This window comes from Ovis aries, chromosome 1, assembly GCF_016772045.2.
Source record: "Ovis aries strain OAR_USU_Benz2616 breed Rambouillet chromosome 1, ARS-UI_Ramb_v3.0, whole genome shotgun sequence".
In the NCBI taxonomy this organism is placed as follows: Eukaryota; Metazoa; Chordata; class Mammalia; order Artiodactyla; family Bovidae; genus Ovis; species Ovis aries.
Window position 1 is genome coordinate 644,156 of NC_056054.1, and position 26,273 is coordinate 670,428.

Below are 26,273 nucleotides of genomic sequence, written 5' to 3' on the forward strand. Positions count from 1 at the left end.
GAGAGGGAAGGACGAGACGAAGCTCAGGGGTTGTAGGGCTCCACCGAGCATGGGAACGGTGCTCAGTGTTTGCGCCCCGAATGTGTAGATTTCTGTCTTGTCCGCATACGATGGAACTGGTCTTTACCCGTGTGAGCTGAGCTCCAGGCGGGTCTGACTGCGGGTGCTTCACTGTACGTCTTTAACATGTCCTCTGGAGAAGCGTGGCTCTGATGCGTCTCCCAGGCAGGCCCGTGGTCAGAGCACCCAGGACCTTCACCGTGGGTTCTGCACGCGTCTTCCCTCTCGTTGCCACACCCTTCCGTCCCTGGGTGGGAGACCGGCCCCCACTGCTGTCATAGGGACAGTCCTGTGGGCCCAGGGCCATGCCTGTGGGCTCCCGGGTGTCTGCGGCTGCTTTTGTGCAGCCGTGGCGGAGAGGGTTAGTGTCCAGAGGCCACGTGGCCCCAGCCTGCGTTAGTCGCTGGTGCTTTACAGCAGGTGTGCTGACCCCTGCTCTGCTCTACTGGAGTTTCTCCTTGGCCTCCAGACTCCTTGCAATCTCTTTCTACGGAAGTCTGATTCTCTTCTTCTGGCATTTTCTCTCCTCTCACTTCCCTGAGGTCTGTCGTTACAGTTGCCTCCTGCCCCCCTGCCCCTGGCTCCTGCCTCCTGGTGTCCCCGGCCCTCTGTGGCCCCTGGAAGGCAGAGGGCTCCTCCTGGGCCTCTGCTCACCAGCTCCCTCAGCCGCCGCGTCTGCACTCCTGTCTGGTGAACACAGCCGCTCCCCAGGGCTCCGGGGGCCAGGCTGCCCCCGCCCCCACCCACAGCTCCAGACCTGAGGGGCCGAGCCCGCTGGCAGCACGGGGCCTGGCCCTCTGTGCAGGACAAAGGTGGATTCACCCTGCTGGTCTGCTGTGGGCATTAGGGCTGAACCATGTAGACGGCTGGCAGAGCGCCGGCCTCTCAGAGCCCAGGAACAGTAGCTGGGAGCAGGGGATCTGTAAGCACAGAGAACCAAGAGCACCCCGGGGCGCCATCCCCGAGGCCTGCTGCTCCAGCTGGCAGCCGCCTGGACTCCACTGCCCACCGTCTCCTCCCTCCCGCTGCTGAGGGCGTGCTTCATCCTTACAGAGGCTCGCCTGTGCCAGTCTCACCTCGGGCTCCTTCAGGTCTTTTCTGAAGGGCGGGCCGCCCTGCTCTGAAGCCGCCGTGGCTCCCCAGGTCCCTGGGGGCCTGTGCGCTGCCTGCACTCCTGGGTTTTCCCTCCTCTTCCTCCAGGAAGCCCCCCGGGGGACACTGTGCTCGGCCCCTTGCCACCTGCTGACTTGGTCTCTCAGCTGCTGAGTAGGCCTCTGCTTGTCGCCTTATCCCCAGTGGGTGGTGGGCGCCTGGTGGAGGGCGGACGTGGTCGATGAGTGTGGTACGTCTCGCTGGGAGTTGCTCTTGGGTGACGTGCAGGGTCCAGCTTTCTTGTGGGGCTGGCCCAGTGCCCCGAGTGCCTCCTCTTCCTCTGGCAGGTACCGGGGGCCAGAGCTGGAGATGTGGTCCATGGGGGTCACGCTGTACACACTGATCTTCGAGGAGAACCCCTTCTGCGAGCTGGAGGAGACCATGGAGGCTGCGATAAACCCCCCGTATCTGGTCTCGGAAGGTGAGCTCACGCGGGCGGATGTCCTGGGCCGGCTCCTGTCTCCAAGCAGCGCGCGGTGTCACCCACACAGGCACAGCCGGCTCACTCTCTCTTCCGTTCCTCTCAGACTTTGATCTGAATGCAAGGGTGATTTGGAGGTGACTTTGATGTCGTGACTGATCTTAGGGAAGTTTGGACCGGACGGGCTGTCTTCTGAGGGACACTGGCAGCCTCTGAGCAAGGCCGCGGGGAGGGGGAGGATGGACTTGAGCCCCCCGACCGCTCGTGTGGGACCAGGGTTCTGCCCCTCCTGGAGCCCTTGTGAGCTGGCTTCCTGCAGAGCTACCAGAGCGGCTTGCACCGCAGTGCGACCCCTGCCAGCGGGCCTGCATGGCCCTTAGACCCGCACCTGGAGGAGCTCCAGGGAGCCAGGCCTCGGGGTTCTGAGGTCTCCCAGTCATGACACGTGATCCCTGAGTAGTCATTCATCGTCACAGGTGGTGAGGTGATGCGTGCTCTTAGGCGTCAGGCCTGAACCTGGGTTCCTCGCTCAGGTTGGAGGCCTGAGTCCCAGTCCGCTTGGGCTGCCATGCCTGCCCATCACAGGCCGGGGTTTGCAGCACCGACGTTTATTTCTCACAGTCTGGAGGCAGAGATCCCGAGGTCAGGGTGCTGGTGGATTCCGGCTGGTAGACAGCTGCGTCTTCCTGTGTCCTCACGGGGCAGAGACAGGAGAGAGCAGGCCCTCTGGTGCCTCTGCTGATACGGGCACTGATGCTGGGGGGATGGGGCGCACAACCTCATCTGACCCTCTTCACCTCCCAAAGGCCCCACTTCCTATTACCATCATGCGGGGGATCTGCAGGGGGGCACAGTGCAGTCCAGAGCGGCCTGAAGAGCTGTAGAGCTCTCCTGACGTTCTGGGTCCCGTGATAGCGGGGCTCTTGCAGCCTGCTGCTGCACCTTCCGGGGCCGCCCCGCCCTGGGGGTCTGTTCCACCTTCCGGGGCCGCCCTGCCCTGGGGCTGGGGGGTGCTGCCCCACCCTGGGGTTGGGGGTGCTGCTCCACCAGTGGCGGGGTGGGAGTGGGCTGCTCCGAATTCTGCCCCCTGGGCTCTCAGGACACTCAACCCGGGCGCTGAGGTCTGGAGTGGCCCCGGGTGCGGTGACACCCACACTGGTAAAGAGAGTGGGAGCCAGATGCAGACCCAGGTCCAGGGCTCTTCTCAGCACCCGTGCTCGCTTCCCCTGGGGAGAGGCCAGGGCTCCGCAGCTGGCCCCCTCCCTCCCCTCCTGCCACACGATGCCTGTGTCCATGGCTCTGTGTCTCCAGAGCCCCAGAGGGCAGCCCACACTAGGGCTGCTGCCCTCTGGTGTCGTGAGCGGCGTGGGAGCTTGAGCACTCTTTCATTTCAGGGGCCACACACACCTCCCGCAGCGCTTCGGGAAGCATGGCTGGGGACCCTGCCTTCCAGAAGCCCCGTGGTGCTGGTCAGAAGTGGGGGCCCAGGCCCGGCACTCACGCAGTGCATGCCACCCGCCCCCAGCCTGGGCCACGGTCAGCCCTCTGACCACAGGCCCTTCTGTCCCCAGACCTCATGAACCTCATGTCTGGGCTGCTACAGCCTGTGCCTGAGCAGCGCACCACCTTGGAGGAGCTGGTGACAGACCCCTGGGTGACACAGCCCGTGAACCTGGCGGACTACACCTGGGAGGAGGTGTGTCGGCTAAACAAGTCAGGTGAGCGGCGCAGCCTGTGCACCGCGGGGCGAGGGGGTCCCGGACACCAAGGTGGGGCCCAGGGCTAGCCTGCTGCCTGTGAGCCGGACTCCAGAGGCCCTGAACACCCCAGGGGCCTCAGAAGGTGGGCGAACGCCCGTGGGTGCCCGGTGGCAAGGACACACCCACAGATGAGGTGGAGGCCAAGGGAGAGGGCTTGTGAAGTGCGGCTGCTGATGGCCAGAGCAGGCTGAAGTGGAGGGCGAGGGAGCTGGGGCCCGCGGGGGGCAGTGGCGGCCCTGTGTGTCCGGGGTCGCTGCTCAGGGGCCGTGGCTCTGGACGTGCAGCTCCGGCACAGTGGCGGGGTCCAGCAAGCCTCAAATGATGCCGGGTGGGTTCTGCAGGGTTCCTCTGGTGCCTTCTGCTCTTCAGAATGCCTCCACAGGGAAGCCAAGGGTTTCAGAATGCTGTCGCGGGCAGGTGACGCGGCCTACCTCTCTCTCCCTTCAGACAGCAGAGCTCTGTCCACCGTCGGTCTGGAGCTGGACGGCAGGAGCCCCAGTGCCGCGGCTCGGGCCCCAGAGCCCCACCGGCCCTCGTGCAGCAGGGCGGGACCCAGAGCGCCGGCTGACCCCGCTCCCTGCTGCTCTCCGGCACTCGGTTAGGGAGCATGGCATTCTCAGGCCCCTTCCATTCAGAGAGTAAGCGCTCAAGAATTAGGCCTGGTTCACTTTCTAAAAACTTGTGTGTTAGAACCAAAGCCAGTGATGCTGTACTATTTTAGGGTTACACAGTAGACACGGAATTCATTGTTTTTCATGGCCTTGAGAAAACATGCTAGTGCTTGAGTTCTGTACTGTTAAAGGGCTTTTCACTTGTGAATTTGCAAGAGGCGCGCGGGAGGTTCTCGGTTCTCTGTACTTCTGTATACGTGCCTGCGTTCTGCCTCCTCTGACTTGGCGTGTGCTGGTCTGATGCGTGGAGTGTGGAGAGCTGTTCACCACATGGCCACACTGTTTATTTCCTTGACCGTTTTCCAAATTAAAGCAGTTTTATTAGTAAACAGTTACCCTGACTTGGACCGCGTGACTTCGGCAGCGCTGGTGTGGGAAGCGCTTCACTTCCTTATTTTCCCGTCTGTGCGTCTCCGTGCGCCGCAGCCGGAGAGGCTCCGCCCTGGTCAGCTGGGGGCCCCTCCTGTGGGTGTGCCCAGCAAGTCTCTGAAGCTTGGCCAGTCTAGCGAGGCTGGAGGGCATGGCGTGCCAGCCATTCCCCTTCTCCTGTGCAGAACTCAGCAGGGCTGGCCCACCATCTGTCTCTGCTCTGCTGCCACCCCGGCCCCTCCCGGCGCCTCGGCACCCCATGACTACGCAGAGGTGCCCGGCCCCGCGGCCCCCACCCCATGACTATGCGGGGGTTGTCTCCCCCACCCCGTGACTATGTGGGGGCGTCCGGCCCCAGGGACCCCCGACCCGTGACTATGTGGGGGCGTCCGGCCCCAGGACCTCCCACTCGTGACTATGTGGGGGCGTCCGGCCCCAGGACTCCCCACTCGTGACTATGTGGGGGTTGTCTCCCCCACCCAGTGACTATGTGGGGGCGTCAGGCCCCAGGGAGCCCCGCCCTGTGACTATGTGGGGGCATCAGGCCCCAGGACCTCCCACTCGTGACTATGTGGGGGCGTCAGGCCCCAGGGAGCCCCCACTCGTGACTATGTGGGGGTTGTCTCCCCCACCCGGTGACTATGTGGGGGCGTCCGGCCCCAGGACCTCCCACTCGTGACTATGTGGGGGCGTCTGGCCCCAGGGAGCCCCGACCCGTGACTATGTGGGGGCGTCCGGCCCCAGGACCTCCCACTCCTGACTATGTGGGGGCGTCTGGCCCCAGGGATCCCCAACCCATGACTATGTGGGGGTTGTCTCCCCCACCCGGTGACTATGTGGGGGCGTCAGGCCCCAGGAGCCCCGACCCGTGACTATGTGGGAGGCCGGCCCCAGGACGTCCCACTCGTGACTATGTGGGGGCCTCTGGCCCCAGGGATCCCCGACCCATGACTATGTGGGGGTTGTCTCCCCCACCCGGTGACTATGTGGGGGCGTCAGGCCCCAGGGAGCCCCGACCCGTGACTATGTGGGGGCGTCCGGCCCCAGGACCTCCCACTCGTGACTATGTGGGGGTGTCTGGCCACAGGGATCCCCAACCCATGACTATGTGGGGGTTGTCTCCCCCACCCGGTGACTATGTGGGGGCGTCAGGCCCCAGGGAGCCCCGACCCGTGACTATGTGGAGGCGTCTGGCCCTGGGGACCCCTACTCATGACTATGTGAGGGCGTCTGGCCCCGGGGACCCCCGACCCGTGGCTATGTGGGGACGTCTGGCCCCAGGACGTCCCACTCGTGACTATGTGGGGGCCTCTGGCCCCAGGGATCCCCGACCCATGACTATGTGGGGGTTGTCTCCCCCACCCGGTGACTATGTGGGGGCGTCAGGCCCCAGGGAGCCCCGCCCTGTGCCTATGTGGGGGCGTCTGGCCCCAGGGAGCCCCCTGTGCCTATGTGGGGGCGTCCGGCCCCAGGGAGCCCCCTGTGCCTATGTGGGGGCGTCCGGCCCCAGGGAGCCCCGCCCTGTGCCTATGTGGGGGCGTCCGGCCCCAGGGAGCCCCCTGTGCCTATGTGGGGGCGTCCGGCCCCAGGGAGCCCCCTGTGCCTATGTGGGGGCGTCCGGCCCCAGGGAGCCCCGCCCTGTGCCTATGTGGGGGCGTCTGGCCCCAGGGAGCCCCCTGTGCCTATGTGGGGGCGTCCGGCCCCAGGGAGCCCCCTGTGCCTATGTGGGGGCGTCCGGCCCCAGGGAGCCCCGCCCTGTGCCTATGTGGGGGCGTCCGGCCCCAGGGAGCCCCCTGTGCCTATGTGGGGGCGTCTGGCCCCAGGGAGCCCCGACCCATGACTCTGTGGGGGTTGTCTCCCCCGCCCTGTCCTATGTGGGGGCGTCCGGCCCCAGGGAGCCCCCTGTGCCTATGCGGGGGCGTCCGGCCCCAGGGAGCCCCGCCCTGTGCCTATGTGGGGCGTCCGGCCCCAGGGAGCCCCTGTGCCTATGTGGGGGCGTCCGGCCCCAGGGAGCCCCCTGTGCCTATGTGGGGGCGTCCGGCCCCAGGGAGCCCCCTGTGCCTATGTGGGGCGTCCGGCCCCAGGGAGCCCCGCCCTGTGCCTATGTGGGGGCGTCCGGCCCCAGGGAGCCCCGCCCTGTGCCTATGTGGGGGCGTCCGGCCCCAGGGAGCCCCCTGTGCCTATGTGGGGGCGTCTGGCCCCAGGGAGCCCCGACCCATGACTCTGTGGGGGTTGTCTCCCCCGCCCTGTGCCTATGTGGGGGCGTCCGGCCCCAGGGAGCCCCCTGTGCCTATGTGGGGGCGTCCGGCCCCAGGGAGCCCCGCCCTGTGCCTATGTGGGGGCGTCAGGCCCCAGGGAGCCCCGACCCGTGACTATGTGGGGGCGTCAGGCCCCAGGACGTCCCACTCGTGACTATGTGGGGGCCTCTGGCCCCAGGGATCCCCGACCCATGACTATGTGGGGGTTGTCTCCCCCACCCGGTGACTATGTGGGGGCGTCTGGCCCCAGGGAGCCCCGACCCGTGACTATGTGGAGGCGTCTGGCCCTGGGGACCCCTACTCATGACTATGTGAGGGCGTCTGGCCCCGGGGACCCCCGACCCGTGGCTATGTGGGGGCGTCCGGCCCCAGGACCCCCCACTCGTGACTATGTGGGGGTTGTCTCCCCCACCCGGTGACTATGTGGGGGCGTCCGGCCCCAGGACCTCCCACTCGTGACTATGTGGGGGCGTCTGGCCCCAGGGATCCCCAACCCATGACTATGTGGGGGTTGTCTCCCCCACCCGGTGACTATGTGGGGGCGTCAGGCCCCAGGGAGCCCCGACCCGTGACTATGTGGGGGCGTCCGGCCCCAGGACCTCCCACTCCTGACTATGTGGGGGCGTCTGGCCCCAGGGATCCCCGACCCATGACTCTGTGGGGGTTGTCTCCCCCACCCGGTGACTATCTGGGGGCATCTGGCCCCAGGGATCCCCGACCCATGACTATGTGGGGGTTGTCTCCCCCACCCGGTGACTATGTGGGGGCGTCAGGCCCCAGGGAGCCCCGCCCTGTGCCTATGTGGGGGCGTCTGGCCCCAGGGAGCCCCCTGTGCCTATGTGGGGGCGTCCGGCCCCAGGGAGCCCCGCCCTGTGCCTATGCGGGGGCGTCCGGCCCCAGGGAGCCCCGCCCTGTGCCTATGTGGGGGCGTCCGGCCCCAGGGAGCCCCCGGTGCCTATGTGGGGCGTCCGGCCCCAGGGAGCCCCGCCCTGTGCCTATGCGGGGGCGTCCGGCCCCAGGGAGCCCCGCCCTGTGCCTATGCGGGGGCGCCCGGCCCTGAGTGTCCCTCCCCCAGCCCTGGTCAGGACTAAGTGCAGCTCTCACACGCTCAGATAGCCCCTCCCCTCTAGGCTCCAATCCACCCTAACCTGAAATTCAGCCTCTATTTTGTATCTGTTTTGGAGGTGGGGGAGTGGTTGGGGTCAGAAGGAAACCTTTCACTTTTCCCCCTGCTCAAATAGCAGGAAGAAAACAAAGCCAAAGGCAAGGCCCCAGCACCCTTTCCCACGTGTCCTCACTCTCTGCCGGGCCGGGGCTCCTGCCCAGAGGACCGAGAAGATGCCTAGGGCCAGCCTGCCCCTGGTGTGATCCTGTGCCCACTTTCCAGTGTTCGTGTCGGAAGTATGCGGCTGTCTTGATGACAGTTCATTTTATTCTCAACTTCCGGGATATAGGATGTCACCATCCCTTCCCTTTAGGAAGTGCTGCCTGAGTCTCTGATGTCTCGAGAGAATGACGAGGGCCCTTCCTCTGTTCAGCAGAGACAGTAGAGGCAGGACTTTTAGAAGTGTATTTTTTAAAGTCTGCAGTAAGTTAGTGACATTTACTCTTCAGAATCAAGTAAGTCTTACGATGTTCTAAGAACTCTTCAAAGGTTAAAAAAACCCCAAATACTTTCCTTTGTCGTTTCTATGATGCTTATAACACAGAAGCTGTTGCAGAATGCCTTTTTCAGACAGGTGTGCAACGGGCTGAAAATGCAAAGCTCTGGGTCTCCAAGAACTGTTACTTCTGTGTAAGAAAAGTAATTAAAACTCATCTGATTTGTTGGCAGAGGAAAGTCTGAACACTTTGAGAGTGTTCTCTGCAGAAAGAATCCAGGCAGAAAAGTTTTGAGGCAGCTGCTGAAAAATTTGCCTCCCCATGTTACCAGTAGATTCCAAAGAGCAAGGCTTTCTCAGAGCAGTGACGTTGCTGCCAACTTTCTGGAGTGACCCCTGCACGCCAGCCACTACTCTTTCTAGACCTAGACACCTATTTAGGTTCTGTGACTCCAGAGAGGCACACAAGGATGTTCTTAGACTTTGGGTGTAAAAGCATTAACATGATTTGTTTTGCAGTGCTGACAGCTGCATATTTCAAGGACAAAATCAGGGTAAAAAAGCAAATCAACAGAAACAGAACCATTTCTTGAGCTCCACACGGTTTACAACCTTCCTCTTCTTTGATATAATCCTTTTGTGAAAATATATATTTTTAGCACCCCATCTGGTGCCTGGCCCAGAGCAGGTACTCTATAAACTGTATCCATACAAAAATCAAGTCCTTTTCCTCAGTTCAGAAACAAGTAGCTAAAACAAGAAATGCTTACAAATTAAGATTTGTACTTAAAACGGATGGAATTTAGGCAGCTGAGAAAGTACACTCTTTTGTTCTTCTTCACCACTATCCCCTTTTGAAAGATGCCCAGTTTCTATACCTGAACGATTACAGGTCTATATCCAAAATTTAAGAATAAATGCAAATTAGGCTGCAACGATTTCATCCCAGAAGGAAACCATACCTCTATTGGGAGGAACTTTTTAAAAGAAAAACCATAGACTTCTGGAGTTCCTTTGGACAGTTTAAAGACATCTAGAATATGTGTGTTTTTATCAAGAATTATAACTGGAGCTGGCAGGGAGGCAGGGTGCTTGTCAACAAAGGACGGGCTGCAGCTGCAAGGGGAGCTCCTGAGACAAGGCTGTTCCTGGCAAGCGCTGTTCTGAAAGGCGGGGGCGTCCCTGGGTCTGGCCCAGCTCTGACTTCTCAGGAGTGCGGAGGTGGGCTGAGACCCGCTCCTCCGCGGCCCCCAGACCCCATTTGAACCTGGTGGTCACTCCATCCTCGTTTCAACTCGACACTAATATTCTTACTGGATACAGATTCCACATCGAACCTTAAATAACTTCGCCTGGGACGATTGCATTTTACTCAGACCGCCCAGTCTCTGCGTTAGCCTGCTTTCTCCGAGGAGGTTACTGCGGGCCCAGGGGGCGGCCGGTTAGAGCCGAGGTTACAGTTTTCTCTGTGGAAGGCGAGCGCGTGGGGAAGGGGCTGTGCATCTGGTGTGCCAGCCGGGAGCTCCGGAAAGCGGGAAGCGGGGCAGAGTGGGCACGAAGCAGGGAAGCCGGACGCAGGCGGAGGAGGCCCGGGCGGAACTGCCTCCCTCGCGCCCGCGCTTGCCGGGGGGAGGGCGGAAGCGGCGGACGCGGGGGGCGGGGGCGCCGCTTCCTGGGAGCGCCGCTTCCGGCGTCCGCGGGCCGGCGCCGCTTCCGCGCCATGGCGGCGCTGCGTCGGCAGGTGAGGGCCCGCCGCGTTCCCGGGCTCCGGGCGGGTCGCGCGCGTGTGCGCTGCCGACCTGGAGCGGCAGCCCGGCCTCCGGCGCTCTCCGCCGCGCTGGTGCGGTTTTAGCCCGTTGTCCGCACCCCGCCTGCCGCCGGCGCGGGGCCGGAGCCGCGGCTGGCCCGCAGGCAGGGCGGCAGGGGCGGCGGGCGCTCCGCGCGGGCGGGCTTGGCTGAGGGCGCTGGCGGGGCTTTGGGACGCGTCCTGAGGGGCGTTGAGGACCTGGGGCTGGGCCGCGTTGGTGGCGCGCCGGCCTGACCCCGAAGAGTTCTGAGGCCAACGGGAAGTCTGTGTAGTTTGCTGACAGGCTAACGGCATTCCGTTTGTGGAGTGAATGCAGTTAGGTGAATCTGGAGACTGGTACGAGATACCGAGTTTTCAGGTGTGGGTACCGACTCGGACCCCAGAGTTGGCACAGAAATGATTTTAAACTAAAGACGTTTGAGATTCAGCAGAGACTGAAAGACGCCTGCTTGGAGCGGCCCTTATCTCACTAAAAGCAGAGCCTTCCGGGAGTGAGGGCGCCGTAGAGCCTTTCTGCTGGGGAGTTTGCCGCCTTGCAGGAAAAAAAAAAAAGAGGGACGACCCCTGGTATCAACATAAACATTGTCACAGACTTTCTGGGCTCCCACTTGTTCCCCGAAGAGCCCTCCCGTTTGCTCTTCCCCTAGAAACCTTCCTCCCCCGTTTGCCCCCAGCTGTAGCCATTTAGGGAGCTACCTCTTTGCTGAATCAACATACGCGTATAAATACACTTTTTTTTCTTGTTAATCTCTCAGCTAAATTTGTAGCCACCCCCCCCCCCCAAGGCGCTGAACAGGTAGAGGACCCCCCACCCCTCTAGGCATACGTTACCCGGTGGCCTTGAGACTGTTCTCCCAATCCCTTGTCCCTGTCCCTTCAGAGCAGCAAAACCAGATCTGTGTTTCTGCAGACTCTTCTCTGTACATGAACTTCTTTCTCGGCAGGCTTTTAAAGTTCAGTTACAACTTTGCAGATTGCTTATAAAACCTGATGTTCGTGTGGGACCGAGGAGCTAAAGACCCTGACCCGGAAACCCTGTGGTGTCCGTTGCAGTGGTGTGATGAGGAATTCATTCCCTTTGTGTCTTACAGGTCTTTGATTGGCACCGCCTGACCCCCCTTACCTGGGCCCTCCTCACTAGGCAGACTCCTCAGCCTGGAGGACAGAAAAGGACGACTGCTTTTTTGTTGCGTAAACTAATGACAGTCTCAAATGGAGGGGGCCTTGAGGAGTCATCCTTTGTCAAACCCCAAGAATGTGCGCAGAAACCAGAGCACACAACAGGGCTGATTCAGCGCCTCCTCGAGAAGCAGAAAACTCCTGTGTTGCAAGAGAAGTTTGTCAGTTCCCTCCTGGACATGGGTTTTAGTGATGTCCATGTTAATGAACTGCTCAGCATACAGCCAGGTACCCACCCTCAACAGATGCTGGACATCATTTCAGAATTAATACTTTTGGGTTTGAATCCAGAGCCTGTGTGTGTGGCCTTGAAGAAAAGTCCTCAGTTATTGAAACTACCTGTGATGCAAATGAAGAAGCGCTCCAGTTACCTGCGCAAGCTGGGCCTTGGAGAAGGTATGAGGTGGTGGGGATTTTATATGTCGTGCTGAGGAGTCAGAGCTGGAGTCTGAATAGCCTGGTGAGGTGGACTGAGGAGGTTTCTGCAGGGAGAAAGTCCTTGAGAGGAATGTGTGATTTGGCTTAGAGGTGAGGAGGCAGAGTGGCCTCCGCAGAGGGCCTTGCAGGAGGGAGTGGGGAGCTGAGTGACCGGCCTGGACTCCTGTCTGGTGCGCTCACTGTGGGGGCTCTGGCATCTAGAACGGTGGTGGGCGCGTGCTGTGGGCCCAGCACACGGTAAGGTGTGGCGTTGGCTCCTGTGTCTGTATGTGCTCTTTGATGCTTAATTGACTCCGGGTGGGCTTAGTGCTTTGTGTCTCTGTCATATGAAGCCAGAGACTTAGAGTTCCCCGTAAAGGCTTGGGTTCCAGTCAGGTGTCTCCATTTAATGGGAAATGTGAAATCTTCCCAGATTCCTGGGACACAGGTGGAGTGGCCGTTCCCCAGCCACCATCCACCCCCCACCCCCGCCAGGATTCACTCCCCCCAAATCCTAGAAGTTCACTGGCTCCCTCTCTCTCTTTAAATAGATTGACTGATTTTCTCTTTGGCTGCGCTGGGTTTTCACCGCTGCGTGGGCTGCTCTGTGGCTGCAGTGCACAGGCTTCTCATTGCAGCGGCTTCTCTCGTTTCAGAGCACGAGCTCTGCTCTAGGTGTGCAGGCTGCATCGCGCAGCCTCAGTGGTTGTGGCGCACAGGCTTAGTCGCTTCGAGGCATGTGGAATCTTCCCAGATTTGAACTCGTGTCCCCTGCATTGGCAGGCAGATTCTTAATCCATTGCACCGCCAGGGAAGTCCCATTGGGTCTCTTTCTGGGCTTTTCTAGAGGAGGAGGGTAGGGGCTCATGAGGATCTCCAAGGACCCCTACCTACTTTCATCAGAGGAATTCCACTGTTTTGTTCATTCTTGTCTCTTGTTGGTGAAATACTGTTGGGGATGGGGAAAGGGGAGAGAAGGTTGGGAATCCAGATTTCAGAGGATCTCTACAGGCCTCCTTCTCTTCTCTAGATGAGCAAAAGGTAATGGTGTGTGTTTCCCCTAACAGATTACCTGGTGCAGTGTAATCTGAAAGGCTCGGCTTAACACCGTCCTTGCGCTCAGTTGCTTCAGTCAGGTCCGACTTTTTGCGACCTCTTGGACTGTAGCCCACCAGGCTCCTCTGTGCATGGGATTTTCCAAGCAAGAATACTGGAGTGGGCTGCCATTTCCTTCTCCAGGGGACCTTCCCGACCCAGGGGTCGAACCCGCATTTCTTGTCTCCTGCATTGGCAGGGGGTTCTTTACCACGAGCACCACCTGGGAAATCCTAACACCTTACGTGCCTTCATTATAAGTTAGCAAGCTCAGCGTGACCTTAAGCTGCAAAGATAAACACTGAAATTCATTCCTGAGTATGTTTTATCAAGACATTGACTCAACTGTTAGGGAGATTTAACAGTTTATTTAAGTGGTTTCTAGTTTCTAGGTACTGAGTTTTACTCAGTTATCTATAGGACGGTCACATGCCCCAGTTTGCCTGGGATAGTCTCAGTTTACACCGATTTTCCTAATGCAGTTACTAATAGAGCCTCTGTCCCTCAGAAGTGCCTTAGTGTGGATAAAACCTGTGATCACTCTGCTAACCTGGAGATCAGTCTTTGTGGTTGTGCATCAGGATTCTTACTGTTATTATTACCCTATTATTGTGGAACCACTTTTCATTGCGTTCCAGCTCCTCAGTCTAAAGATGTTGGTTGTGAATGTTTCAAGGACTATTTTATTGCAGGAGGAAACATGAATTCAAAGCCCCAGCGTGGGAGAAACTGCTGTCTCACCCTCCTGTCTGACTTTCCCAGTGCATCCCTGTGAAAGTCTTTTCTAGGCAAGGAGGGCAGGAGGGGCCCTAGCATATGAAGCAGGTGCCTGTCAGCTGGGGGCCAGAAAGAGGCCTCCCCGAGGGGGGTGGGGAGTGAGAAGTGAGAGGGCGTCACTGGGGGCTTCAGTCATTCTGGCCCCTTCTGTTTCCACAGTGCTCCTGGGAAGACATATCTGAAGCTGGCACTCCTTCTGTGGAGGAGAGGATCCTTGCTTGTTTTTTAAATTCTGGCTTGATTTAGGTGTGGTTGGCCCCTTGGGTTTCTGGAATATCCTAAAATGATGCACTTGCTCTTTTTAATGATCTTCAGGGAAATTAAAGAGGGTGCTTTACTGTTGCCCTGACGTCTTCACCATGCGTCAGCGGGACATCGAAGGCATTGTTGGGGTCCTTAAGGAGAAGTGCCTTTTCACCGTAAAGCAAGTCACCGAGATTTTGCACAGGTGCCCATATGTTCTTCGGGAGGACCCTGGTGAGCTGGAGTACAAATTTCAGGTAAGACTGACTGGCGGTGTGATGGGTAGCAGCAGGTTTTCAGTGTAGGCAGGGTCAGCTGACTCACCTGGGCAAGCGGACAAGGTCAAGATTAGACCCGCTTGGCTCACACCAGCCAGAGAATGCAGTTTTGAGTCTTCTTTGCTACAGGTAAAAGACCTTTTGCTACTTTTCTGCCATTAATAATGGAAGACTCAGGCCCATTCTTAGAGTTCATGTGAGACCTCTGCTTGAAATACCTGATTTAAAACCAGCTAGAGCCTTTCTGTCTTTTGGATCTGTTTTGCGTGTTGATCTTAGAAACATGAGCATGAAGGTTGTTCTGAAGTTTGTGGTAACAATTTTGATGGCTTAGGTCAGATCCTAGATGTTTTCTGAATTGGTTACCTATTTTTTTCATGCTCCCCGTTTTTCTTACCCCATGAAGAAAAACGGAACTTAATTTCTCCTTCCTGCCCTTTATTTTTTGCTGCGGTTTTCTCGATATAAATTTGAAAATGCTTTGAAAGCTGTCGGCCATCGGGCAGGTGTTGGGGACCATAGTGCTCTGCCGTTGTGGACTGGTCAGGTTTCTCCGAGTGCTTTTGGACAGTTGCAGTTGGCTGCGCTTTAGGAACCCACCAGGCCCTTTGCAGCTGCCTTCCTAACCACGTCTGTGTCTCCAGTATGCCTATTTCAGGATGGGGGTTAAACACGTGGACATCGTGAAGACGGACTTGCTGCAGTACCCCGTGACCAAGATCAAGCAGAGGCACGTGTTCTTGGAGCGACTGGGCCGGTACCAGACCCCTGACAAGAAGGGGCAGACACAGGTCCCCAACCCTTTACTGAAGGACATCCTCAGAGTTTCAGAAGCTGAGTTTCTGGCCAGAACAGCGGTTTCTTCTGCTGAGGAGTTTGAGGTTTTTAAGAAACTATTTGCCCGGGAAGAAGAGGAGTCTGAGGGCTGCGTGGCTGACGAGGAGAGTCCGGACGAGGAGGAGGAGGGGCAGAAGGAGGAGCAGGAGCTGTGATGGGTGGACTGGAGTGAAGGGAGCCCAGAGAGGCGAGAGGGTATTTTAATGTCCTCAAAGCTCTTGGGAGCTTCACTTCATTCTTCTCAGGGTATCTTTTATTCTTAAACTGGTCTTTTGATGAGAGAATGTTTAGCAATCAGCTGAGAGGTAGACAGGCCAAGCTAAGCAGCAGATGCCTTGCTCGATGGGTCGGGTTTGGTGTGGAGGGCCCGCTCCATCCTGAGTCACGGGCTGGGAGCTCCTGAAGTGAGGGGTTTACTGTTTCTCTGCCATCTGTTGGTGATAATTCTGTGACAGGGTGGGGATGTTTCTTCTGGTTCAGGAGTCATTTTACATCCTTCTAGTGACAAAGAGAAGACAGTGAAGCCTCAGCACATCACAACACTTTATTTTAATGACAACAAGTAGCAGATTGTCCACAAAAATACTCATGTTTTTAAATAAAACTATTGCTTTGTAATTGCGTTCAGTGTACAGCAGAGTAAAGAACGTTGACTGGTGACGTATGGTTTGTTCTGCACAGTTTCTTGATGCCGGCACTGTGAAGGGGCGCTTTTTGCATTTCTGAATAACAGGCCCGTCTCTGACCAGTGGAGGAACTTGCTTTTGTGCCAGCTCGGTCCAGGGGCCACATCCAGTCCTGGCGTCTCTGGCAGCTCTGGAGTGCTGGCCTGGAGCATGCCAGCACACGGTGCAGACGGGGCTTCTGCGGCCAGAGGAGAACGCGCGCCTGCCAGGGTCGTGGGGTGTTGGGGTCTGGAGCCAGGGCCGGGGGCTGGGCTTGGCATCGTTGCAGGGAGCTCCATGGCGCCAGAGGTGGTCCCCTCGGGGAGGCCAGAGGTTCTGAGGAGCAGCTCTGAGGAGCTGGGGCTGGGGAATGGGCTTGGGAGTGCGCACCAGGGCTCATCTCTGAGGCAGAGGCCCAGCCCTGGGGGCACAAGCTTGGCGAGGGGTTAATGGGGGGTCACTACATGTTCTGGGGGCCCTTCCCCGGGGACGGGCTGGCTGGCACAGCATTGATGCTACAAAAGACAGTTTTGGCGATGTGCCCCAAACCTGAGACTCGTGGTACTTGGCTTCATTTTTCCTGCAGAGACTGTAGGTCCTGTCGGGTGGCAGTCCTCACTGGGGTGATCCTGACTCCTGGGGGGGCCTGGCACCATCTGGGGTCAGTTGTGTTGTTAGGACCAGAGGGTGTGCGTGCGGCCTCAGGACAGGCCTGCAGCAGGCTGAGCCAGCCCAGAGGCAGTAGCGCCGAGGCTCAGATGCTGCTCTCAGGCCGCCTCTAGCAAACACGACAGTGTTGATTAGTGAGAACTTAAGATTCTAAATGGGCTGCTTGTGTTGTTTCTCTTTTATGTAAAAGATTTTTTACGATAGTTCCTTTCCGCCCTGTGCTGGGGTGTTGTTGGGAGATTGGAGCTACGTTTTACTCTGGGGACTGGCGCCTGAAGCAGACGGCTGTGCCTCCAGGCTCGTGCCGGAGCACGGCTGCACAGAGTCGCTTTCTGCAAAGGCCAGCGGCTCGCGAGTCCCTCCACACAGGAGTGCAGCAGCGGCGGCAGCAGTTCTGACCCAGCAGAGTTGCGGAGGTTGGCTGACGCTGGGTGGAGCCTTGTTTACTGGGGTGCCGGTGGGGGCAGTGAGGTGCTGCGTACTCTCCCCGTCTGCAGCGTGTCAGCCCTCGTGCAGGGGGAAGGGGAGGCTTCGTCTTCACCGTCGTCTCTGGCTGTGGGAAGGAGGTTTCCTGTGCTCTTGTGCTGTATGGCCTTTTGGTGGCTGGCACTGTCCCTGGAACCTGGGGGTTGCTCTTGTGCTCCCCGTTTGGGGCCAACAGAATCGTACGTTTAAGCTCGATCGTGTGGTCAGCTGGTCCACATTTTGATTAGCACAAGACTGCCTTGCAGCCCATGACTGCTCCTTGTATGTCCACACAGAACCGTGTATGCCCCTGACAGTTTTCTGATTCCGTTTTACTCATTTCTTTGGGTGGACTCTGAGGATTTCCAAGGATGACATTAGAGTTTGACGAAGGAGCCATGTGGGAAAAAGCAGTGGCTCATCTGTAATGTTTCAAGGATAAGTTATAATTCCTTTAGCATCAGGAAGTCTTCTATTAGAGATATAATTTATAAGACATAAAAATGGGTTAATCATAAGAACACAGCACCACACTCTGGATTCAGTAGACTGTTTCTTGTAGGAACAGCGGCTTCTAAGGTCAGAACAGGAGCACATTGGCCTTGTGGCTGAGGGGCTTGAGGTTGTTCCGTGGCCGTGGAGCGTGCCATGCACGTGCCAGTGGTCTCGCCGTTGGCGTGTGGCGCCGTGCCTTCTGTGGGCGCAGCGGCAGGGCCCGGCGCCAGCGCAGGTCAGCAGTGTGTGTGCGCTTTCTCCCGGTTCTCCCGGCGCCGCGGCCCTGGGACTGCTCTCTGCCGTCTTCCCCAGGTGGGCCTTGGAGACGGGGCACCTTCGGGAGTGCAGTGGAGCTGTCCTTGCTGACAATGACAGAACGCATGATACGCAGACGTGTGCACACAGAACTTTAATGTGACTAAGAGGCTAAAATACAGCTCTGTGAAAAGCTTTTTATAAAAGTTGGAAGGAAGGAGGCCTTTCTGGGCTGTAATGCTGCCTCAGAGCCGAGTCACTGGGAGGTGCCCGGGGCTTGAGCTCCGGTCTGGGTTGGCTGTTAAAATGCATAGCACGATGTGAGGTGGGCTTTGCGGCTTTGGTTTTCACCTCATCCACAGAGAGGAGGAGTGCAGGTCAGGAGTGTGCTGGAGAGCGGGGTGGCAGGATGATGCGGTGGTCGGCGTGTGAAGGAGGAGGGCGTGGAACATGGTGCCTACTGCCTCGTAGCCCCCAACGGCATTGCTTGAGTCGTGGCTTCAGGGGGCCCTTTCCCAGCATCTAGCCTAGCCTCCCCAGCCGTGCCTCTCCACATCGCCTGGCTTGTGGGAGGAGCCCCATTGTGCTTGGTGGGCATGCTGCTGTGGCTTTCCAAGTGGGGTTGAAACGTTGAGGTTTCCCTGAAACCCTTGAGGTCTTTGGTGCCTGGGTGGGACTTGTCATCCTAGGGATAGGCTGAAGCCTATGGCCTCAAAGACCAGGGCTGAGCTTAGCATGGCCCTTGGGCCGACTTGGCTCTGCCTGTTTTTGTAAATAAAGTTTTATTGGAACCCAGCCATCCCTCGTCAGTCACATGCCTGTGGCTGCTTTTGTGCTGCAGCTGCAGAGCTAAGTCATTGCCACAGTGACCGTCTGGTTCGCAGACCCCAAGTACTGTCTGACTTTAATGGAAAAAGTTGTAGATAAAAAGTGTTTAAACTCCACCTTAGTGTTTGCTATCATTTTCTCTTTCAAAATCAGCTGGTCCATACGGTGGGTCACATACGGTCAGCACAGACTGCTGGCGGGGGAGAGCCGGCCGCAGGGCTGGCAGTGTGCCTCACCTCTGCGCCTCCTCCCAGCACTGTGGCCTGCGCTTCGGAAGCTGTAGATAGCAGGTCCTCCTCAGTCTGGTGCTTGGTTCCTAAGGGGAGAATCCTTTTCTGATGTTGGAATCTGAAAGCTGGTTTCTGAAGGTTGCAGAAGCATTCCTGGCGGGCAGCCTTGCTCCCCTGGGGCGGACGTGTGTGCAGTGCTCGCTTAGAGCAGCCTGGGCTCTATCTGGTGAGGGTCTGTCCTGGAGGTCTCCCTGCCTGTGGCTGACGCCTGCCTGGCCTGGCCGACTGTCTTCCAGAGGCCAGAGGAGAGAAGCTGCTCAGGCCACTGACTCCAGCCAGGACGCTGTTTTCAGTCCGATTTTAGACCTCATCTTCTTGGGCTTTAGAAACGCGTGAGGTTGATGGAATGCAGCAGGAACATCCTGAGTCCTTAGAAGAGAAAACAGACCGGGTGTGAGGAGGAAGGCACTTGTATTCACTCCTCTTCACACAGAGGCTCTGGGCTGTTGCCCCCAGAGGACCTAAAGAGCTCGCCCCTCCCTGCCTCGCGCTGCGGGGTTCGTCCCCTCTGACGTGGGGGGTGGGGCAGGCTTGTGCAGGACCAGCTGCGCCCTGGTGTGCGGGACAGCTCGGCTCCGAGGTCTGCAGGCTGCTCCCTTCATCTGGTGATGCCGTGATCCCCTCTGAAGATGGGCTGTCCCTGCTCTCTCTCTTGAAATGAGTGCTTGCACTTGGGTCTTGGATGATTGTTGTGTGTGAATTGTGTGGTTGAGTCTCTGAGTCGTGTCCCGCCCCGCGACCCCCTGGACTACAGCCCAGCGGGCTGCGGCAGAGGAGTGAACGTCCCTGCTCCGGTGTGCTTCCCGGCGTGCTAAGCACAGCAGTGGTCGTGTGGTGCAGCGCTGGTCTCGGTCGTGTCCGACGCTCTGTGACCCCTGGGCTGCAGCCCACCGGGCTCCTCTGCCCATGGGCTTCTCCAGGCAAGAAGGCTGGAGTGGATTCTCACTCCTTTTGCCCTGGGATCAAACCGAGCTCACTTGCCCTGCAAGCAGATTCTTTACCGTCTGAGCTATAGGGAAGCCCCTAAGAATAGGTCTTAAAAATAGGTATTCTAAAAGCTAGTATCTGATAAGTTAATAGTTGAGAATTTCTGACTTGTTCTTATAGAAATGGATTCACTGGATGAGTTCTAATACAATATATCATCTTTCAGGTGGCTTAGTGCAGTGTCAATATCTCACACTCCAGTTGTATCTGTGGGTGGTGAGCTTCGCGCGAGCCTTGGAGTGCATCTTCTGAGTCTGTGGCGGAGGGGGTAGGGGGACGCCTGCCTGAGGTCACGGGTTCCTGCTCACACGTGGCTGCCCCGCCCGTGGGCCCAGCCTCCTCCTTCCAAGATCTGCTTTAGTGTCAGCCTGGGCCTGCAGGGCTCTGCTGCTCCTGGTGTTTGGGAAGGCCTCTGATTAACAGGCGGCTGTGTGTGCAGCTGCTCTGCCCTGGCTGCCTCCCGCCTCTCCTGTACCACCGGGAAGACGGGCTTCTCGAGTGCCCAGCTGCCCTGGCCCAGCCAGAATGCCTCCTTCATTCCCAGTGGCGTCATGTTGACAAGAAGTTGTGTCAGGCGCTGGGTGGGTCTCTGGGTTAGCCCAGCATCTTCTAGACTGTTGAGAAGACCTGCTCAGAGTTTCCGTGTGGGGAGGTGGGAGTCGCAGGGGGCTAAATTGCCAAAAGAGGTTGGAAAATGCTGGCATAAATAACAATAGTGTTAGAAGGTCCCTTTCGTCTCAGGCTCTCTGAGAGCCGTGCACGAGCCCTGGGCTCCCAGTGCAAGAGCCCCCGTTGTGAGGTCAGGTCCCCCCAGCGGCCGCCCCTGCAGGGCTGGGTGCTCTGGAGCCCCTCCACCTCTGGCTCCAGGCTGCGCCTCAGGGTCCTCCCCGCGGGCCCGCCAGTCCTGCCTCCCGGAGGCAGGTGGTCTTCAGCCTCTGAGAGCTCAGCCAGCCCTCCGTTGCCATTGCTGGTGACTGGGGAGGGCGTGTGTCTGCTGTTCGAGACAGAGGGGTTCAGTGTATTTGGGCTAAATGTCTGTCTGCTGGGAGGCCTTCAGGATTATTCTCCTCACTCATCTTAGCCCCTTTAGGGAGCTCTGGAACCTTATGGTCTGAGAGTCTCTCACACAGTGCTGCATGGGGAGACGGCAGCCCGCCCGAGGACCCGGTGCTGGGACGCTCCTCAGACCTCCCAGCAGCTCTGCGGGCCCAGGGAACGTACCTCAGGGTTTCTTCAGTGTAGGACTGTCACTTTGCTTCCTGAAATGATTGGAGAAATGTGGTTTGTGAAAAAGAGCGTGTCCCTGGGACCTGGCAGCCGCCTCAGCCCCGGCTCTCGGTCCTGAGACTGTCTTGTCTTCAGCTCACCCGCTTTGCACTCTGGGAGTGCGGTCAGTGAGATGAGCACACAGGTTAGCGTCTTGCTCTCTGCGCCCACCTGGCTTGGCGTGGGTGTCGTGGAGTGAAGGCAGGCGGGGGCCTGCTGGGCCTGAGTGAATGGGGGTGTGGGGGACGGGGTCTTGGGAGGCAGGCGATGCGCTCGGGTCAGGCGGCAGCGGGGCTTCGCCTGGACTCAAGAACGCGAGACCCAGGGCCTGTGGCGCCTGGCTGGTCTGGAGAATGTGGCTGAGGCTTGGACTCTGCCGTCTGTGCTCGGGCAGCGCACTGTATAATCTGTGGCTACCTTGACCCCTTTGGGGAAAGACCTGGGTGAGAGTGAATAACAGGTAAATAGAGATTTACCGTATTTATATAATTGGGCTCGTCAGTAACACTTCTTAACACTAGTGCCAGATACTGTGTGAACTTCCATAACCAGAGTGATGCCTCAGCACCCACCCCGTGACTTCCCCCAGCACCTCCCTCTAGCGCCTGCCCTGTGATCTTCCCAACCCCCACCCACCATGTAAGCGCCCACGGCACCCACCCTGTGACCCACCAGCACGCCCCATGCCCACGGCGCCCATCTCTGTGCTGCTATGCACATAGCCGGGCTTTACATCTTGGCAGCCGGGCTTAGCCGTGGCCTGTGGCATCCCCCAGCCCCAGTCAGCAGGGCCACCCTGGCCCCGTTGCTTAGTGACCGCCGTGGGCACAGCTCGGCCCCTGCCTGGGACGCACCTGTCTGGGGCCCTGGCGCGGGCGCTCTCACAGCTCTCCTTGAAGCAGGTGTCCGGGTGCGCCTTGTAGACTCTCTTATACCTGCGTCACCAGAGAGCTCTGTGAAGCCGGGGGCTCGGTGGCATGCTGCCCAGCTCCTCCACCTGGGCCGCACCAGCCCCCAGGAACTGGGCAGGCCTCCGAGGAAGGCTGTTACTAAGGAACGCTGTTCATTCCTAATAAAACTTTCTCCTGTAGATGTGTTAAGATGTCAGCATAACAATTATGTAATTTTAAAACCACTTTATCAAGGTATAATTTTCATAAAATAAGATATGCCCATTTTAAGTGTACATCCTGAGGAGTGTTGACAGAGGCTTGTAGGAGACGGAGCCTGCTGTTCCAGAGGCCTGTCTTGCTTGAGATAGGCGGCGTTGTTGTTTGGTTACTAAGCTGTATCCTACTCTTTGCGACCCCATGGGCTGTAACCCTCCAGGCTCATCTGTCCATGGGATTTCCCAGGCAGGAATACTGGAGTGGGTTGCCATTTCCTTCTCCATGAGACAGGCTACTTGGCCCTAAAGCTTTGAGACAATAAGACTGTCCTCTTCTGGGAAGTTGATGGAGAAACCTTGGAGATGCAGGCATTAGATGTGGGCAATATGTAGGACAGGAGACCCCAGCCCTGCCTTGGTAACTAGTGTACGCTGAGATGCCTCTGGAACTTCAGCCTGTTTCAGATAAAACGGGATGCTTATCCTGCCTCTGTGACAAGTTTATAGAGAACAACAAATGAGACATTAAAGCTTTTGGAACATTGGAGCTGTTGGAAAGAGATCCAGGGAGTTCAGTGGGTGAAACCCCAGCTCATGAGCGCAGCCTAGGAGAGCCTTTAGGATCTGAAGCCTTAGCTAAGACTTCCATTTCCAGTCACCTGGCCATGGCAGGGTCTGGAATTAACCACGTGTGAACAACTGGAGAACTGGGCAAGACACAGGAAGTAAGTCTTCTCGGATGTTAGAGAGCAGCGCAGGGCTGGCCTGGAGAGAAGGGGAGCCGACGAGCGAGAGAGGGGAGTGGACGAGCGCTGTGGCTATGCTAAAACTCCGCCTGCGGGCACTTTTGGGCTGTGGTGGGTTGAGGGGGAATCCAAGCAGTGGTTGCACTGAGTTGGTGAAACGAGATCGGAATTGGGGAAGCAGAGGTGGCAAGAACTTGTGGGTCCGAGTCCAGCAAGGAGGGGCTGTGCAGAGGAAGAGCCCCAGAGTTCTGGAGAGGGCTCCCCTTGGAGATGGAGCTGTGCGTGCACGGGGTGGACAGAAGTGGGCAGTGGGGAACACGGAGGAGCTGGACAGACCCAGAGCCAGAGTGGGGAGGTCTGGATTAACAGTAGGCTGTTGCAGAGCAGCAGAGATCCCGGAAAGGCCTTGCTTTAAAACTGAGGCAGGATGAACCCCGGAATAAAGCTGTGCTAAAGCCACCCTAAAACAGGCCTCAAAGGGTCTGTCTGAATTGCCTTGCCAAAGTCAGACAATAAAGGAGCCAAAGACGGCCTACTCCGAGTGCTCCTATTCAGCGCGGTACTGGAAACGCTGGGCACAGCACTCAGACAAGAAAATGAAATAGGTGTTCAGGTTGGAAGAAGAGGGGGGGAGTTGCCCTTGTCTGTAGATGAGATCACACTCTGTAGGGAACTGTAAAGTCTGCACACAGAAGCTATTAGAACTAGTAAATGACCTCAGCAGGGCAGCAGAATATAAGATTAATCTACAGATGTCTTTTGTGTTTCTTTACACTGATAATATCAGAAAGAGTTAAAAAAAAAAAAAACCTGCTTAAAATCACATAAAACAACCACCACCCAGGAATAAACTTAGCCAAGGAGATGAAATACCTATATGCTGAAAACTGAAACGTTGATAGAGGAAACTAAAGATGATTCAGAGAACTGGACACATATCCCACGCTCTTGGATTGGAAGAATTAACATTGTTAAAATGGCTATACTCCCCCAAACAGTCTACAGATTCAACGTAATCTTTTTCAAAATATCTATGAGATTTTCCACAGTACTAGGACAGATAATCCTGAACTTTACGTAGAACCACAAAACAAGAATTGCCGAGCAATCCCGAGAATAATGAACAAAGCTGGAAGTGCACCCCAGGCTTCAGCCTACACTCTGCAGCTGCAGCGATCAGATCAGTGTAGTGCTGGCACAGCAACAGACATGCAGGCCAGTCGGACAGAACAGAGAACCTAGAAGCGAGCCCACACACATCCTTACTGCGAACTTCAGACTTAAGAAAGTAGGGAGAACAGCCAGGCCATTCAGGTGTGACTAAGTCAAATCCCTTATGATTATACAGTGGGAGTGAAAATAGGTTCAAGGGGTTAGATCTGATAGAGTGCCTAAAGAACTATGGATGGAGGTTTGTAACATTTACACGAGGCTGTGACCAAAACCATCCCCAAGAAAAAGAAATGCAAGAAGGCAACATGGTTGTTTGAGGAGGCCTTACAAATAGCTGATAAGAGGTGCAAAGAAGGGGAAGATAAACCCAACTGAATGCAGGGTTCCAGAGAATAGCAAGGAGAGATAGGAACGCCTTAAGTGAACAATGCAAAGAAATAGAGGAAAACAGTAGAATGGGAAAGACTAGAGAATGATCTCTTCAAGAAAATTAGGCATCCTAAGGAGATATTTCATGCAAACATGGGCCCGATAAAGGACAGAAACGGTGCGGCCCTAACAGAAGCAGGAGAGGTTAAGAAAAGCTGACGAGAACGCACAGCAGAGCTGTACAAAAAAGTCTTCACGACCCAGATAACCATGATGCTGTGCTCACTCACCTAGAGCCAGACAGCCTGGAATGCGAAGACAGGTGAGCCTTAGGAAGCATCGCTCCAAACAGAGCTAGTGGGGGTGACGGGATCCAGCTGAGCTGTTTAAAGTCCTAAAAGATGATGGTGTGAAAGTGCGGTGCTCAGTATGCCAGCAAATACGGAAAACTCAGCAGTGGCCACAGGACTGAAAAGGTCAGTTTTCATTTTAATCTCAAAGGCAGTGCCAAAGAATGCTCAAACTACTGCACAGCTGTACTCGTTTCACACGCTAGCAAGGTAATGCTCAAATCCTTCAAGCTAGGCTTCAGCAGTACATGAACCAAGAACTTCCAGATGTACAAGCTGGATTTAGAAAAGGCAGAGGAACCAGAGATCAAATTGCCAGCATCTGCTGGATCAGAAAAAGCAAGAGAGTTCCAGAAAAATATCTGCTTCATTGATTATGCTAAAGCCTTTGACTGTGGATCACAACAAACTGGAAAATCCTTCGAGAGATGGGAATACCAGGCCCACCTTACCTACCTCCCGAGAAACCTGAATGCAGGTTAAGAAGCAACAATTAGAACCGGACATGGAACAATGGAGTGTTTTCAGATTGGGAAAGGAGTACGTCAAGGCTGTATATTGTCACCCGGTTTGTTTAACTTCTGTGCAGAGTACATCATGCAAAATGCCGAGCTGGATGACTCACAGGCCGGAGTCAAGACTGCCAGGAGAAATATCAACAACCTCAGACACGAGATGGCACAACCCTGATGGCAGGAGCAGAAGAGTCCAAGCGCCTCTTGATGAGGGTCAAAGAGGAGAGTGAAGAAGCTGGGTTAAAGCTCGACATGCAAGCATCTGGTTCCATCACTTCAACCAAATAGATGGGGGAAAAAGGGAAACAGTGAGATACTTTATTTTCTTGGGCTCCAAAATCATTGTGGATAGTGACTGCAGCCATGAAATTTCCAAGATGCTCGCTCCTTGGAAGAAAAGCTATGACAAACCTAGACAGAGCATTAAAAAGCAGAGACATCACTTTGACAAAAAAGGTCCATCTAGTCAAGGCTATGGTTTTTTCAGTAGTCATGTTTGGATGTGAGAGTTGGACCATAAAGAAAGCTTGAGTGCAGAAGAATTAATGCTTTTGAGCTGTGGTGTTGGAGAAGACTCTTGGGAGTCCCTTGGACTGCAAGGAGATCCAGCCAGTCCATCCTAAAGGAAATCAGTCCTGAATAATAGTTGTAAGGACTGATGCTGAAGGTGAAACTCTGATACTTTAGTCACCTGGTGTGAAGAGCTGACTCGTTGGAAAAGACTCTGATGCTGGGAAAGATTGAAGGCAAGAGGAGAACTGGGGGACAGAGGATGAGATGGTTGGATGGCATCACTGACTCAGTGGACGTGAGTTTGAGCAAACTCGGGGGGATAGTGGAGGACAGGGAAGCCTGGCGTGCTGCAGTCCATGGGGGTCACAGAGCCGGACGCAGCTTCGTGACTGAACACCACTGTGGTTCGTTAATGTAGGAAAAAGGAAGCAGGAGCAGATAGCGGCCAAGGTGGGCTCTTCAGCCAGCAGTGTTGCTGCAGCTGGATAGCTCCATTTAAACCACAGAGCGGCTCCTCACACCACATGCAAACATAAACTCAGACAGGCTGAAAGCCTTGAATGTAGGACACGACACTGTAAAACCCCTAGAACAGAACACAGGCAAAAGAATCTTTGACATGAATAGAAACAATATTTTCTTAGTCTCCCAAGA

General features: G+C 56.8%; 2 protein-coding genes across 26 annotated transcripts in view; one reads left to right on the forward strand and one right to left on the reverse strand.

Moving 5' to 3' along the window:
* The window catches only part of LOC101102694 (transcription termination factor 4, mitochondrial), a 41,957-nt gene extending 26,372 nt beyond the window's left edge, over positions 1-15,585 (forward strand). For 7 of the 17 annotated variants that reach the window (XM_060398368.1, XM_060398353.1, XM_060398359.1 and 4 more), the window contains 3 exons: positions 11,191-11,674; positions 13,883-14,067; positions 14,733-15,585. In XM_060398368.1, the coding sequence (XP_060254351.1) occupies positions 11,191-11,674; positions 13,883-14,067; positions 14,733-15,080 (1,017 nt within the window). In that variant the 3' untranslated portion in view covers positions 15,081-15,585. The other 10 variants (XM_027966899.3, XM_060398414.1, XM_042239506.2 and 7 more) reach the window with 7 other exon arrangements.
* SNED1 (sushi, nidogen and EGF like domains 1) overlaps positions 15,451-26,273 on the reverse strand; it is an 81,687-nt gene continuing 70,864 nt past the window's right edge. For 3 of the 9 annotated variants that reach the window (XM_042239401.1, XM_042239377.1, XM_042239369.1), the window contains 2 exons: positions 21,700-21,780; positions 20,845-21,284 (listed from right to left, as the gene is read on the reverse strand). In XM_042239401.1, the coding sequence (XP_042095335.1) occupies positions 21,152-21,284; positions 21,700-21,780 (214 nt within the window). In that variant the 3' untranslated portion in view covers positions 20,845-21,151. The other 6 variants (XM_060398351.1, XM_060398349.1, XM_042239392.2 and 3 more) reach the window with 5 other exon arrangements.